Source organism: Pelodiscus sinensis, chromosome 2 (genome assembly GCF_049634645.1).
Source record: "Pelodiscus sinensis isolate JC-2024 chromosome 2, ASM4963464v1, whole genome shotgun sequence".
NCBI classification, from domain to species: domain Eukaryota; kingdom Metazoa; phylum Chordata; order Testudines; family Trionychidae; genus Pelodiscus; species Pelodiscus sinensis.
In genome coordinates, this window is record NC_134712.1 from 167,176,617 (window position 1) to 167,194,210 (window position 17,594).

The 17,594-nt window shown below is 41.6% G+C and overlaps 1 protein-coding gene across 3 annotated transcripts in view; it reads right to left on the reverse strand.

Annotated features, from left to right (window-relative positions):
- POU6F2 (POU class 6 homeobox 2) overlaps positions 1-17,594 on the reverse strand; it is a 399,971-nt gene that overhangs the window by 104,681 nt on the left and 277,696 nt on the right. For all 3 annotated transcript variants that reach the window (XM_075921735.1, XM_075921733.1, XM_075921734.1), the window contains exon 5: positions 8,641-8,963. In XM_075921735.1, the coding sequence (XP_075777850.1) occupies positions 8,641-8,963 (323 nt within the window). The remainder of the gene's footprint in view (positions 1-8,640; positions 8,964-17,594) is intronic.

The following is a 17,594-nucleotide window of genomic DNA, read 5'->3' on the forward strand; positions in this document are numbered from 1 at the left end:
TTTCTTCTACATAACTCTTCTGGGTAAACCTTATTCCCAGAGCTTTTGTTCTCCTCCATTTAGTCTCCTCTTACACATATTTTTGTGCCCAGATGGCAACTGCAAACTCTCTCCCTGTAGCCCTTTTCTGCTGTCAACTTCCTGACTCTATACAAGCTCAGTCTGCCCCGTCCAGTTGGGCTCCTTCTTCAGTTAGTTCTTGTTAGCCAAGAATGAGGCGATGTGTACACTGCCACTTAGACTGGTATAACCTATGTTGCTCATGGGGGTGGGTTTAAGAGGCTATGAGTGTGTATGTGCACATCAATGACAAGAAATTTGTTCAGTAGAGGTTCTGAGACATGGAGCTGGATCTCAGCTGGTGAAAATAGCATAGCTCCATTGGCACCAGATGAGAACCTGGTACACACACACATTTCAATTTGATCAGAATTCTCAGGAACAGTGCTTCAGCTGAGCATACTGTTTAGCAGAAAAAGCAGCTCTGTGAAACAATGACATGATCTTAGCTATTTGGAATGAGTACAGTATTGTATATATTAGCAGCAAACTTTCAAAGTTTGTGTTTGTAAATGGCAGTGGATGATACCTGTTGGATGTGGGGAAAAAAATCATTTTTAGCAAGGTACGGCTAATTAATTACATTTAACATGGACAAGGCCAGCTACTATTATTTGAATGCAAAAAGCAAAAACTTTGTCAAAGTTTTTGGAGCCCCGTTTCTGATTGCTGCATCATTTGACAAATTCATTCATGTTAAAACTCTCTGTTGATATCTCTGTTGCCTCTTGCACGGTAAAGCTAGCTTCACTATCTCACTTCTAATCAGTACTAAAAGTGAAGAATCACAGAATCATAGGACTGAAAGGGACTTGGAGAGATCAGCTCATCCAGTGCACAATCATATTTAGAAGAGTGGTTCACATCTTCTGTGGTTGCTTCACTATTTATCTTTACAAAATAGTGTTCTATCAAGCTGCAATCACGTGGGGCCAGATTCTGCCACCATCGCTCCCATTAAGTAGTGCCCTATTCTGGAAGTGATTCAATTAATGTCAATGAAGCTAGCCAGCAAGTAAGGTGATACGATTATGAGCATTAGAATCCAGATCTTAACTAACCTGGAGTATATGAATGGAGTATACAACAATTTGAGAACCAGAAATGTGGACAGACAGAAAGACAGGGCAATAACTACATCCTCTGTAAATTAATTATTTTCCCTGCCTCTCTCAAAGCAATATAAACTTTGTTGTTCCTCCTGGATCTCAAAGATTTGTAATAAATTCCTGGAAATGTCAGTAAATGTTGAATTGAGTGCTTTTTTTTTAATGAGAAACTAACCTGTGAATACTTTTTTGTTTTTTATTTTTATTTTTTTGCCTGTTGGAGCCTCAGGCATTTGTGTACATACTCTCCCTCATTTATAGCTGAGTTTTTCAGTCTTTCTGACTCTCTTTCTTTGTTATAAAAATATCGAGGTGCCAAATACATTATTTAAGATTAGCATGAAAATTTAATCTGAAGAAGACTTTGCTTTTGCCAGCCTAGGGTTTGCTTTTATTTGGAGGGCTTTTGTTGTCATTCACCCCTTCCTCCTCCCCCCACTTTTTTTTTTTATCTCCCACCCCTTTTTATTTATTTTTACCTATCATCTTCCTTCTTCAGCTTTAGTTACTGCATGTAGGCTTCTATGACAGAAAGTTTTCCTCCGAGTTCTGAATAGGGTCAGAATAATTTTACAGTTGGGACCTCCATAGGGGATTTCCTGTTTGCCTGTCAAATTTGCCCATGAGTAGAGCAGTGGAAATTAGTTGGGATCCTTCTCCATCTACAGTGAGGATCTTATTTTGGGGATATAGGTATGGATAGGCTCAACTGATCCATAACGCTTGAACACATGGGTCAGTGCCAGAGGTGAAAATAACTTAAAATTTCTTATAGGTACTGTCCTATTGCAACCCAGCTCCCTGCTAGCTCTTTAAATAGCTCCCTGCTGGCTTTTGCCACAGCTCAGACAACTCTTGGTGGAGCTGTGCACCAGGGCGCATTCGCTTACTTTCCCCTCTGATCAGTGTCAACAAGTAGCTTGCCTTGTCTTTGGGACCAGATATAAACATCTGCAGTCAAGATGAAGCCAAACTGATAGTGGACTACTTAATCTTTCACTAACCTGAATTTATAGTGCACATGATGAAGACCTGACAGCTCCAAAAATATTCATGGAATAGCAAATCCTCAGGATTTGCCCATTAAGAGCTGGCTGTTTATAAATTTCAGCTTTGTATCCTCTCAAAAACGGGCATAATTTCTCTTTTATTAGCAGAGACCATTCAGGATCAAAACTATAATTATTTCAAGCTTCCCATAATTTTATAGAGGTCTTTCATGGGAGCATCTACACTGCCCCATTATTTCGAGATATCTAGCGTTATTTCAAAATAACAGTGTGAGCGTCTGCACAGCCATTCCATTATTTTGAAATAATTTCGAAATAATGGATGGCTTATTCCAAAATCTGTAAACTTCATTCTATGAGGAATAACACCTATTCCGAAATAGCTATTTCAAAATGAGACGTGTAGATGCTCCACTTCTGCTATATCGAAATAGCCCCTCCCCAGGTCCATTCTAAGTTATTCCTCCCCAGCGCCTCCTGGGGCTCTAAATCGAGATAGCACGTCTACATTAGGGAAGTCTGTCTCAGACTAATTTTGAGGCTTCCTTGAAGTGTAGATGTGGTGCTATTTCAAAATAAGCTATTTCAGAACGACTGTTCCAGAATAGCTTATTTCGAAATAAGCGTGCAGTGTAGATGTACCCAGGATGTCCCAAAGAAGCTAGATTCACTTCCCTGTTCTGGGTCCTTTGTGCTAGTAAATTGGTACAAAGCAACTGGAATCTGACTTCAGGTATTTAGGGCAGAAGACTCTGCTCTCCTTCATCAATTACCTCACCTTCCAGTCTGAGTAAAAGAGGTGTGTCTAGGATTTACAAGGGTGAGGTTGAATGCAGCTTCACTCTAGCAATTCTCATCTGACATATTATCCTTTTAAGACTAGTGATGGACCTCATTCAACTCTGTTTCATTCTCAGCTCTATTAACTTGTCAGGGCAGAACCGGAACCAGGAAGTGGAATAACCAAAACTAGAATTTTTCCCATACTATTATAAAATAATAAGACCCGATAAAAATATTTTTTGGTAAATGCAATCCAGTCTACTGAATTGAATGAAGGATAGCAATAGAATTATAGTGCAATATTACAGAGCAATCTGACAAGAATCATGCTGAGAATTTTAGCCTGTGTGCAGTGTATCAGTGTTATTAATTTCTGATCAGCCAGAGAAAGCACCTCGCCCAGGTATACCTAAGCAAGTCACTTTCATTTAATTTTCTTTCTGAAGACATGACAGCATCTGTACATTTCAAGATATAATTGTTGTTATCCTTCAGAGTTTTTGAAACAAACACAATCATCCTTCTGAATTACTGGCTTTCCATGACAATCTTTTGAGGTTGCATTGTTCTAAACTAATATCTCTCAGACAGATCCTGAATAATGTAAGAGGATAAAACCCACATGAAAAATCAAGAATTCAGAAATGAAATTTAAGCTGTCAAATTTTAACTTAGTTGATCTTTATTCCCTTAATATTCCTCAAACAAAAAAACCATTTCATTCTAGTTCATAAAAATCATTACCTCAGAGGCTATAATATCTTTGAATTTTGTTCCAGGTCGATATTTAAGTTAAAGTACCAGAAATACAAGCAGGCAAACATACAATCTAAGCATCTATTATAACATAGATATATAAGATAATGTCAACTATATTCTGTATGCTATTGCTAGTTGCTTTGTACAAAAAACTTTGGATACAATCCTGAAACTGATCCATACAGGGGTAAAACAACGAGTAGTCCTGTGTAGCATGAGCTTTTGTGGGCAAAACCCACTTCTTCTTTTCTCTACGCTGTTTTTATAGAAACAGACTAACACGGCTACACCTTTGAGACAGGAGTAAAGGTTCATCTTTGCAGATGAGACAGATAGATTGGGACTTGAAAGATTAAACTCTGCTTAATGAAAAGGAGTTTATCATTATTAGACTACATCAGGGGTGGGAAATAATTTTAGATGGGGAGGGGGGCACTTCACTAATTTTTGAAGTGGACCTGGGCCACCCTGGAAGAGGCAGGACCTCTGGAGGAAGGGGCAGGGCCAGGGCACTTCTGTGCTCCCCCTCCCACGGACCCTGATTGGCTTGGAGGTAGGGTAGCATGTGAAGTCTTTGTCCCCACACTCCCCCACCTAGAGAGAACTGCCAGCTGGCAGCTCTCTCTAGGCACCCGCCCCCTTGCAGGGTGGGAGAAGACTTCACATGCTCTCTGCTCCTGCCGTGCAAGGAGCGCATGGCACTTTCACTCTAAGCACCATGCATCCCTTGCAGGACAGGAGGAGACTTTGCATGCTCCCCGCACTCAGGCCAATCAGGGCTTGGGGGCAGGAGAAGCTCATAAAGTCTCTAGCTCCCTGCCTCCACCCTGTAAGGGTGGTGTGGTGCTTGCAGGTTGGGCGCAGGAAGTGAAAGACTTCACGCGCCGCCCCTCCCCATCCCCAGACCCTGATTGGCCTGGGAGGCAGGGGAGTGGTAGTGCGTCCATGGGCCGGATCCACTTGCTGGGCAGACCACACCCAGACTGCAGATGCCCCTTTGCCCACCCCTGGACTAGACCATATTAAACACATGTCTAATTAAGTATGCCAGTAGTCCTACTGAAGTTATCATAGCACCTTAAAGACTAACAAAACATGTAGATGGTATCATGAGCTTTCGTGGGCACGATTCACTTCTTATGATACCATCTATATGTTACCATGATACCACTACACACAATTAATTAAAAACACATTGAAATAAAAAAGAATGGGTCAGCTATGTTTAAACTTAAAGAATTCAAGAGAGAGAGAGAGAGAGAGAGAGAGAGACAGACAGACAGACAGAGTAAGGCAGGTGGTTAGGATTCTGCCCGATAACTGAGGAGATCCAAGTACAGTTCTGCTGTGCTTCACTATAGTCTTCTGGTGTTTCCTCAGACAAGTCACAATTCTCTGTGCCTCTATTCACCATCTATAAAATGTTCCCTGTTGTGAGGATAATTACATTAAAGATTGCAAGGTGCTCAAATACAGTGGTAATGTGGACAATATAAGTATCTCACGCAAAGAGAAGTTCCTGCTGTGACATACTTTTTGGTACTCCGCCAAGTAAAAAAATGACTGTGTTATGCTAAAACTTTGCAGTCATATTGGGCTGTGCTTTTGATCAGAGATGAACCTAGGAGGGAGTGTTCAGATCCAAATTAGGCTCAGTTTAAGATTCAAGGTCACATCAGGGCATGGCTGGGCCAGAACATTTTGGCACCTGAGGCGGGGAGCTCAAATGACGCCCCCATGCCTACTCGCTTGGGCCAAAACTTTGAAAGGTCTCAATTCTCTGGGTCCTAGTGGCACTCCCCCATAGTCTGGCACCTGAGGCGGCCACCTCAGTTTGCCTCATGTAGCCCTGTATCAGGGCTAATTCAAGGATAATATGATAATAATTATAATAATTCTGACTCGATAATGTCATCTGTTAAACTGTTCTCATCACATCTTACTCCTACCTAATGGAAATCTCAGAAGGACATAAGGATTTGGATTCCTCTTTACTAGAGCTGGAAAATACAGCCTTCACAGTTTTGGATCTGTCTGACCTGCAGCCAGCACTCTGGCAAGTGGGTTTGAATCTGAGGAACTGAAATACAAGCCCACACAAAATGTGAAGGCTCCTAGATTGAAACAGCCTGGGTTTGGCTCAGCTGTATTTGAGATACTTTGGAAATTAACAAACAGAATTTTTTAAAAAATAGTTTTTTTTGTTTAGAAGACCAAATGCATGTTAACTTCCAAAGCAACTATTTAACAGACATTTTTAGTAGCATATAAAAATGTATTTAGTGCGCAGGCATGACAGCTGCACTGAGACAATAAAATGTAACAGCAACTCCTTTGGAGCTATTTCTGGCTCCATGTGTCAATAATCTGCATATTAAAGAGTCCCAGAGCACTCTCTAACATGATGGACTGTGCACTAAGTAGCCCTTAACACAGTACCCAATAGGAGCTCTAGGAGCATTATGCTTTGCTGCAAAAAAGGCTCACAGTGTAGTTTAGCTTCAATGACATGATTGGACAGGCCAATGTCTCATTTAAACCAATTTTGTTAATTGTGTAAAAAACATTTTAAAATTGTTAAGCTAATATAGAGTTAAAGATCCAAGGTGAAACCATTGTTTGGACAAAGCATTAAAAGAGGAATAGCAAAGTTTATAAAATAAAGCAAACCAAAACTTTTGCGGCTGTATTTCTAGCTGTTGTTTGAAGTTCTACTCTTAGAAATGGATGTATAAAAACAACTCCTCTTTACTCCAGATATCTCCCTTTGTGCATTTATAGTCAAAGTTGTGTGTACAGTCAAAACTGCTCTTGTGGGATTTGGATCCAAGATGATGAAATTCAAGTAAGAATGATTGATCTTGAGAAGCCGTTTTTTCTTTTTAAACAAAACTTTGTGGGACTGCTTGCAAGACTTTGGTCCCATCATGCCCAACCCTAATCGGGATTTGAGCACTGCTTCTTCACCAGCCTCTAGCTAAAATACAGCTTCAGTAGACTTCTGATAATCCGGAACCTATGAGACCTAGGTGGTGCCGGATTATCAAATATGCCGGACTGTCAGGAGGTACTATAAACCGGTTATATATATATTGTATACATTATATACTGTATATAAAGTGTTCTTAACCCTTTTTATTGTACATACTGTATACAGTATACTGTAATGTTTTGGTTTTTTTAAGCCTTTTTTACCCATTTTGCTCAGTTCAGCTGCTGCCGCTGTTACCTTGTGACTCATTTTTTGCCGAAGCTCACTCACTAGGCTCTTGCCATTTTGATGCCGGACTATCAGGAGTGCCGGACTATTGGATGCTGGACTATTGGAGTTTTACTGTATATACTTTTTTCTTCTGAAGAAATATTTTGAACAAAGTTGTAATATCCAGCAATACCTTTTCAAGTCATCAATCTAATTAATTATAAGGTACCCAATGGGATCTTGATGGAGTTGTAAGCCTATTATGTCAGTGAGCTCTACAAATGGGAGGGATTTCCAAATAGCAGCAAACTATATATATTACAATGCAATATTTAGGCACATAGGGTTTGTTCCTGCACTATTGAAGTTAGTGTGAGTTCTCGTTCCCCAGAAGGTAAAGATGTAGAGGTCTGTTTAAAATTTTCGCACACACTAGCTGATATTCATACATTTTAAAGGGACCCTTAGATTCTAGTCTGAGCTCCACTGTGACACGGTGTATTAAATTTCACCCAGTTGCTCCTATGTAGAGTCCAATAATGAGTTTGGCTAAAGCATCTCTTCTGAAATGGTATCCAAATCTTAATCTGATGACATCAAGAGATGGAGAATCCATCACAACCTTTGGTCAATTGTCCCATTAATTAATTTCCCCTTACCATTAACATTTGTGTCTTATTTCTAATTTGCATGTCTTTGGTTTTAACTCCCAAACATCAATTCTTGTTATGTCTTTTTATATAGCCCTATGTCTGCAGTACTGCATATTCATCTTCTAACACTTCTAAAAATGATGCACAATAACACTCTCTATATGATCATTAAGTGCTGTGGGCATGATTCTCCTTTCGCCCTGGTTTAACTCTACTTTATTTAATGGAGTTACACCACTGTACAACCAGAGTAGCTGAGAGAAGGGTGAGGCGCACATAGTCTGTATTAGTCGACACAGTTAGGTCTACCAATGTGTCTAAAAAAGGCATTATGCAAAACAAAAAGAGTCACCAGTCACTGTAACTATTATTGCTCCCAGCATTTCAGACATTAACGGTGAGGTGAGTAGTTAAAGATGGAACTAACCTTGGATTTATAGTCTGCCATAGAATTATCAATATTGCTTTAATATAGCTTGTATTTTTTCATAAGACTAACAATAAAATGTGAAGATGAGACAAAGGATATCTTTCATCCCCTCTGCTTCGAAGCTTTTTGGAACTATTGGAATCTAAAGCATGCTGAACAATTATGTTGACAGCACAATTCTTAATGTACAATAATGATTAATTTCAGGAGCATAATAACTAACTGGCTACTTTCAGAAAAATAGCAGATGGTACAATTGGTGGGCCAAATTGATTCCTGATGTAATATCCACAAACCCAGTGGAGTTACACTAGAGGAGAATTTGTCCTGTTCACCTGAGCGCTTATGATGTTTGTTTCTGGAGCAAGAGATAATATTTACCCTTCAGAAGCAAACAGTCTAGGAATTTCACTTGTTCTGTTTCTCCAGTTTCCCAAGTTACAGGCTTTTGGCTTAAAGCAACATGCACAGAAAGGATTGATTCAAATTAGCTGACACTGATCAGCATGTATGCTTAGAACATGCAGGGTTCATTTTATTTTCCCTGCAGTGAATGGATTGCTGCCTTCCAGAGGAGTGAAATTTACTATTTGTTGCTAGAGTCAAGATTTTTACTTGTCAGGGACCATCGTACCTGCAGCGGATTTGGAGAAGTGAGTGGAGATGGAAGGCCATGTCCCGGTGACTGGTTGGGTTTCTGAGGGGAGTTTGAGGACTGCTGGGCTGGCGGTTGTTGGCTCTGGTTCTGGGGCTGTGTTTGGTTCTGCTGTTGTGGCGGCTGTGGCGGCTGCGGCTGCGGTGGTGGCTGCGCTTGTTGGGCTTGTTGTGTCTGTTGCACTTGTTGCTGCTGCTGGCTTGTTTGCTGCTGCTGCTGTTGCCCTTGTTGCTGCTGCTGTTGATGCTGGAGCTGTTGAAGATGCTGAAGTTGCTGAAGCTGGGAATTCAGGGATGAGGTAGCTACAAATTAAAAGAAGTAAACCAAATTATACATAATTCAGCTCATGTACTCCAGTGCCGCTTACTAGGTGAATTGGATGAAATGTGGGTCCTTTAAAGGACATGGCAAAACTCCCACTGATTTTAACCTGGCCAGGAATCAGCCTATTGTGAATAAAGCACAGCAAGCTCCTGCGAGAATCTAACCAATTTCACCAAGAAAACCAACATTCAGTTCTGCTAGAGCAGCTCTGAGGTGAAATCCTGGCCCCACTGAAGTCATCCATCCATTGAGCCCAGGGTTTCACCCAGTGTGTAGATCTGAGGCCTGATTTTTTTCAGGTTTTTGCTCAGACAAACCAACAATGTAGTCAGTGAGAATATTGCCCGAGTAAGGACCTGAAGGCAGGGCTGATGAGATGCAGTTTCACATACCCCAGTGTGATTTGGTGCCACTACATAGAGAAAGAGAGAGAATCAAGGCGATACCCATAAAGCATGCCCTGAAAAGATGAACAATGACACAACAAAGCTGTAATATTGACAGAGGGTATCTATATGGTAAGTATGAGGAGATAAAACATTAGGTGTGATGTATTTTGTGCCATTTGTAGGTAATAAAAATATACAGTAAAATTCAGTTGGACCTCTGAGGTTAGAGTCCACCATATCATTCAGTATGAAAGCTGTAAAACTCTTGTGAATTACAACTGGCCTGGTCTATACAGCTCCCATCTGCTGGTGGCAAAATTGTCACTTTTTCACTAGCTTGGTGACCTCAAGCAAAAGTATCAAAATTGGGGGCTCAGTTCCCGCTGTTGGCACAAAGAAGAGCACAAGGTATCACCTAGTGCCAGCTGGGACACCTTAGTCAAATGGAAATCCAGTGGCAGAGAAGGGAACACTTCATTTGCACTGGGGACTTCATAAGGGGAGGAGAACTGTAAGTTGCAATCAGGGCTTCCCAGAAGCAATGCCAGCAGCAGCTGCCCAGAAGATTCACTGAATCCGCACATGTCCCAAGTGTCCGTTTACCTATGTTTGGCCACTGCTTTTGTAGCTGTAGTGGCCGGCAGCGGGAACCCACAAGAAAGGAGGTTCTACATGTCATTCAATGCTACAACCCACCTTCCAGAGGGTCTTTTTGCCACCAGGATGCTCCATGACAAAATAAGCACAGAGTGAATCAAAGCCTATTATTTAGAAATATAATATACATTTCATGGGAAGAAACATTGTTCAGCTGTAGATCTGTCAGATAAACAAAGTTATTCAGCTTTCTTTTCATGCTGACAGCCTTATTCCCCCTCTCTAGGCAAGTATGCCCTTCAAATGACACTTAAGTTTTGGAAAGATTTCTGAAGTCATTGCGTTGGCAAAGCATCGTAAAACAAGAAATGAATGAGGAAGAACAGGGAAGAATAGGATGCAAGATGGAGCAGGCAGCTTTTCATCACCCCATGCCTATGGTCATACTCTATCTGCAATAATATAAAATTATTCTTCAATCAACTAAGATAATCAAATGGCAAATGTGTATTTACATGAATTATCACCATGTTTGTATGACTCACCTCAAAAGCAAACTGAAAAGGAAATTAAATTCCAGCTACATCAAGGGAAACTGAGCACTTGGAAAAGGAGTCAGTCACTAACCTAAGTTGCCAGGAAATGATTTCTGAGATAACAGCAAATTCAACACCTGAATTGGATGTAAGATGTGAAAGAGCACGAGTTGAAAAATCTGACTGTAGCTATAGGTACTATAATGATCTGAATATACACTAGTATTTACTTAGATGTCTAAGCCTCTTGTGTAGGGTAACTGCTGAACGAAGCAAGGGATGATGAACAAAACACAGGATATTTGTTGGAAGATGGCACAAATATTAACAAGATGACAGTACTGAGAAGAGCATTGAAAGTGAAGGATATGGAGAAGAAGGAATGCTGCTGCTAAAATACACCTACTACGGGGCTATTAGAGAGAAAAACAAGTACAATGGAAGCTAACCATGACAAAATAAAAATAGAGAGCAACCATCAAATTAAAGGGGTTTACAATACACCAGGCAAGACACATCAACACATCAGGAGTAACTGCCTGCTCCTACCACTTTAGAGGATAACACCATAAGCTTGATGACTCAAGGTCATGAGGGTTATTTAAAAAATTCTAAGATTTTTCTACCTGCAAATGAAAACGAAGAATAGAGAGTACATGTATGTTAGAAGGCAACTCTGATTCCATTATATGCAAATACAGTTAGCACAGGCTGCAATACATACATTTTTATGAGTTGAAGGCACATTTGCTGTAGGGGTAAGCAATCTACACACCAGCCTGTCAATGTGTACAGATTGCTTCCCCCTCCTGGCCACCAGGAGAACCAGAATCAAGGCCCCCACCACACCTTGTCCCTGCCTACCCTTGCTGTAAGCCTCCTGTATGGGAACGGAAGTGGTGGCTACATGGAAGCTGCACACCCCCCTTTCTATGAACTATGATGTACGCAGCCCCTACAGAAGATCAAGGATGCATCTTACATACCCTTAGTCCACAACTTTTCCCTTGAATGACTGTCCTCCCACCCCACATTTTAAAGGTGTATCTGCAAAGCAAATTAATGGTAAAACCAAACTTTTTGGTAATGCATTTGGGAACAAGAAAAGATGAAGATGGTATGAGGTGAATGCTGTGACTGTTCCTCCCACCCATGCTTTATGAAATTGTCTTATGGTTACAAATATGCATAAGTCAGAGATGCTTTGGACAAAATACTTCATGTAACCTATCAATTTTAAGGTCATTTTCTCCTGGATCTGTATTTCTTATTTGTTTATATATCACTCTTGTATGTAAAGTTAGAAATATGGTGTATGGAATGTTTTAGTTTTAAATGTGCAAATGAAAGCCATTAAGGGTGTTTCTGATGCTGAGTGATCAACTTTATGGGTACGTCTAGACTACAGGCTTTTGTCGACATAAGTTTTTTCGACAGTATCTGTCGACAAAACTTCTGTCGACAAAGAGCGTCTAGACTACATTCAGTTCTGTCGACAAAGCAAGCTGCTTTGTCGACAAAACCCTGTAGTCTAGACACAACCCTACATGCAGTAATACCTTCTGTCAACAGAACTCTGTCGACAAAAGGCGTTATGCCTCGTAAAATGAGGTTTAGCAGTGTCAACAAAACTGCTGAGTTCTGTCAACGTTATGTTGACAGAACTCAGCGGTAGTGTAGACGCAGGTATAGTTTTGTCGACAAAAGTCCACTTTTGTCGACAAAACTCTGTAGTGTAGACACACCCTATGACTTGAGAACAGCCTCCTTTTTCCTTTAAGTCTAAGAGATTGTTGGTTTTAGGAAGACATGTGGCCACCCCACCAGGCAGGGTCTGACCAGGTAATTTTCCGTGGAAGGAGTGAATGTGGAAACAAGGAATTCTCGCCCAAAAGGAAGTCTATTTAAGATGCAAAGTCTTCTGTTTCTTTATCTTTGGCTGGCATGATACACCCAAGAAAATAGCCAACGACCCCAGGGAGAAAAGATGTTCCTTGTCTTGTAGGTTTAGCCAAAATAAGAACAGTTCTAGGGTAAGTTTGCAATAAGTTTTAGTGTGTTAGAACTAGTTATGTGGTTTTTATTTTACATTTGTAATTTACTTTGCTGTCAAGTTTTCACTTGCAACCACTTAAATCCTACTGTTTGTACTTAATAATATTACTTTCATTTACTATCAAGCCTAGTGTAAATAAGTGTTACCTGGGGGAGAAATCACCATATACATCTTTCTTTCATTGTGTAAAACTCTCACACAGTGAAAGACGGATTTATTTGGGGTTTTGATCCCATTGGAGGGGGGGGGGGGTTCTGAATTCTCCTTAGAGCAGAAGTAATTCAGTGTGTGCATTGCTCTCGGGTTGTGATGTGCTGGGTGGAGCGGGAAAGTGGCAGAAGTCTCAGCTCTGTGCCTTGTCTGGGGGAGACCAGAAGATCTGGCCCAGCAGGACACAGTGGTTAGGAGCCCCAAAAAACTAGCAAGTGAGTGTCAGCAGCTTTGTCAGCACATTAGGAAGCAGCCCCAAGAGGGGCTGTGTCTTCTGTGATCGCATCCCATCACAGGAGGCTTCATATGTTTCTGACCATATGACTGTAGAACAACAGAGCTGTCCTAAATTTGTGCTGGTGGTTGCTTTATGGTTCAATTTAAAGTGTGGAAAATACAGCATTGAAGGAAAGACACATTGTTAAAGTTAAAAGTGGAATTGCCCGAAGGTCTTAAATAGTCACCTGGCAGGACAGGGAAGAAAAGAAAGAAAACAAAGAAGTGAAGATGTTCATCATAATAAAACAAATGAGGGGGAAGGTTCAGTTCTGGGCCCAAATTACAGGGATATGTCTGTGAATGAGTAATACAAAACAACTGGAATACTAATATTTTAATAAATATTAATACTAAACTTTTTTTTCACAGATCATATTATTTCCTTTCAAAATGCTTCTTTTAATGAAATGTTCCTTGTCGCCAGTGATAGAAGCACAACTGAAGTAACAGCACATGCTCTAGGGAAACAGATAATGGAACTAATGTTAAAACTGTTTGCTTAAACCTAGGAGAGTGACACCTGAAGAGGTAGCATTTCTTTAAATCTATGAATCTCTTGAAAGAAATAGATTGTTTGCAACTGAATCAGTGACTTGAAACCCTGCAAAGAAATAATTTAATTTGATGGAATGGCTAATCAAGCAGCTTATGTCTTCCTATTCTTATCACTTCCATTAACAAGTTATGCATTAGGCTAGCTTCAGCACAGTACTGTTCGTAGATCTTCTTTAAAGTCTTTTCTTGATGGCATACTCTACAAAAACAGTAACATTTATTTTTTTCTGCTTTACAAACATCTCTACCTTCATGTTCTTCCTTTTCCATATCCCAAATAATACAGTGCTGTGATGGGGTGGCGGAGGCTGACGGGGCAAGCCCCGCACCCAGCACAGAAGTGACACTTGGCCCCAGTGCCGCAGGACAGAAACGGCTGTGCTGAGAGTGCTTGGCAGTCACGGCGCGCGCATGTGCAGAGATTCCCCAGGGAGAGGGCGCCAGCTTTGAAAAGAGGCGGAGTGGACCCCAGAGGGGCTGGCGAGAGTGGGAGGACATGATGGAGGGAGTGTCGGGGGAGGAAAGCCAGGCAGCGCGACCGACGAAGAGAGCAGAGCCCTGGTGGAGGCAGGACTGCCCACCTAGAGGGAAGGAAGCAGCCCAGGATGGGACAGAGAGAAGTCCTCGGGCCGGTGAGTTGTGGTACGGCCCCACTGGCCGAACAGGTTACTGGAATACCTGTTCTCAGGGTCCTGGGCTGAGACCTGGAGTGAGGGAGGGCCCAGGTTTCCCTTCCCTCTTGGCATGCGAGGGACCTTGATGAACTAAAAGAACGCGAAAGGACTGGTGGAAAGTACAGAGAAGTAGGGGTGCACGGTATAGACTGGGGCTCTTGGGATGAGATATAGTCCTCCAGAGTACGGGATGGTCATAAACTAGAACAAGCCCATAAAACCAACCAAATCCCCCTCTTGTCTTATACCTTGTATCTTAGGGCCAAATTATGATACCTTTATTCATGGGGGATGGCACCATACTGGAGAAGAATGTCTAGTGTTTAGAGTCCGTGTCTGATTTTAGGAGACGCAGATTCAATACCCTGCGCCACCACAACTGAGGCAAGTCATTGGGCTTGTGTACAGTCTGCAGAAGATCAATAATGCCACAGTGAATCTTCCAGGGTTCAAATTTGTGGGTTTAGTGAAGATCTGCTAATTTGAACTGAGAGGGTGCTCCCATCGGTGCTGGAAGTCCTGCTCCTCATGAGGAGTAAGGGAAATCAACAGGAGAGTTTGCTCCCATTGCCCTCCTGCTATGTGGACGGCACAAAAACATTATTTAAGGAAAGTCCACTCCAGCTACATAATTAACGTAGTTGGATTGCGTATCCTAAGTCAACTTTTCCCTTTAGTATAGACCAGGCCTATGTCTCTGTGAGACAGTCTCCTAGCTATAAAATGGCACAATAGCACTTCTCTGCCTCACAGGGATGCTAAGGAGACTGAGGCACTCAGATCCTCTGGTAATGATAACCACATAAATACCTATGATGGATAATCTGTGATACTTCCATAGAGTATGACTCTTTATTTACCCTGGGAATGGAAGTAGTGAAAACAAGTGGAGATGGAGGCGGCAGTAGGCTTGCACTCTCTTTCCCTACCGGCAGGCTGGCTACGTCTAGACTGGCCACAAATTCCGGAAAAGGGATGCAAATCAGATAAGTCAGCATAGGGAAATCCACGGGGGATTTAAATATCCCCCGCGGATTTAAATAAACATGTCCACCGCTTTTTTTCCGGCTTGGGGAAAAGCCGGAAAAAAAGCGTCTAGACTGGCGCGATCCTCCGGAATAAAGCCCTTTTCCGGAGGATCTCTTATTCCTACCTAAAGGAATAAGGTAGGAATAAGAGATCCTCCGGAAAAGGGCTTTATTCCGGAGGATCGCGCCAGTCTAGACGCTTTTTTTCCGGCTTTTCCCCAAGCCGGAGAAAAAGCGGCGGACATGTTTATTTAAATCCGCGGGGGATATTTAAATCCCCCGCAGATTTCCCTATGCTGACTTACCTGATTTGCATCCCTTTTCTGGAATTTGTGGCCAGTCTAGATGTAGCCGCTGAGTGATTAGGATTAATTAGGCAGGTAGAGCCTTGAGAACATGAGTGGATGTGACATTGACTTGAAGGTTTTTTTTCAGGTCCACCTGAAACTGAGAAAGATTGAGTTAATATTGGGGTTTACCTGCTGACACTTTTTAGTCAGCAGGCTCTTGACTAGCGAAGGTCTGGATTCAGAACTGGTCAACATGCTTGTCATTCAACAGTAGAATGGAAGCCCATTTGTCCTTGCTGGGTACCGGAGCTGGTTAGAGAGGGAGATGGCTTTTCAGACAAGTGATTCATCCATTGCCTGCCATCTCACTAGCTATTCAGATAAATTCCTGTCTGTTTGGAAGAGTTCTGATCAAATTATTTCTGATAACACTTAATGTCCTTCTAAGTTATACATTATGTTGAAGAAGTAAATGTAAGGATTTTGGTTTTCTTAATGTGATGATGATAAACAACTTTTCCGCTAACAAACAGATGTGGGATTGGAGGAAGGACTCTTGGAAAAAGACATTTCTCTTGTACCATCTGAAATTCCATGAGGCTCCAACCTCTGAAAAAAGTGACAAATGTCAGAGAGCTATACAAGTCATAAAAGCTAAGGAGCATAAACAAACTACATGAATTAACTGAAAACACAACAAATCCCCCTGTTTATACTACAGATGCAGCTTGTGAGAGGTAGTACGATGAGGAGTAAGCATGGGTCTGGATGCCAGGGCCAGCCCTCACTCTGACAGCAGACTCACTATGTGGCTGTGGGTAAGCTGCTCAGGATACATCTCTCTATACTGCAAACCCTTCTGCTCCCTCATGGTAGTGAGTCTCAGAGCCTTGGTCAATGGACTTGGGATCACACTATATGGGGCTAAAAATAGCAGTGCAGGCATTTCCACTTGGGCTGGCATCTGGGTTCAGAAATCGGGCCACAGGGGAGGATCTCAGAGTCTGGGTTTGAGCTCAAGTGGGAAAAGTTTACACTGCTATTTTTAGCCCTGTAGTAAAGTCCTGCAACCCAAGTCAGTTAACCTGGGCTTGGGGTTTTTTGTACTGTAGACATATAGCCAGAGATCTCTACACTGCCCACTAAGCTGCCCTCTATAAGACATATAAAACATAACATATATTCACCTACCTCACAGGAATCTTATGATGATTTTGTGACTAATTAGAACTTTGACATTAAGTGTGAAAAATGAATTGATTTCTCCATAACTGTGTATTTTATCAAGATAAAAAAAAGTAAACCTCTGCAAAAAGTGTCCTGAAGAAGATCCCTCTTTTCTATCATTCACTAAAGAAAGAGTAAAATGCATTGTTTTAAGGAAGCATTTTCCAGATTGCATCTAAACTGTAAACAAGGAGGAAGAAAACTCATGGGAACTGGATAGCATTTCAAATTCTGTTAGTGAAAAATGTGTATTGAATAGATGCTATGTACGAATCCTGAGGAATCTGTTCCAACCCTTTAGGAAAAGGAAGCTGGTAACATGGATTTACGCTTATAGACAAAAAGAAACAAGAAACAAGCCGGCTTTCAAACATGAGTCTCTCCTCTGTGAGTACAATATGACCATGTTATACTACAAACTAGTTATGAATGTGTAAGATACAACTGCAGCTACCCTAGTGAGGCACTGGTGTGTGTAGCAATTATGGATCCTTAATTGTTGCGGTGCTGTATTAAATTTCCTGAAGGCTGGTCCCACATTTCGGTGATCACTACTTTATACAAAAAGCTAACACAAAAACTCTGCAGGGTAGAAAAACATTCAGAAACAGACTTGTACCTATTTGGCACAGCTCAAAGTGAGGGGTGCTGTGGAGCCAGGCTGTGCTAGAGGGAGCATCCCAGTTTTGCCTTTCCGATCTCCTCAGTGCCCTGTCTAGTGGAGGTGCTGGTTCCACACTAGTGCAGAGAGCAGGGAGAGGTCATGGG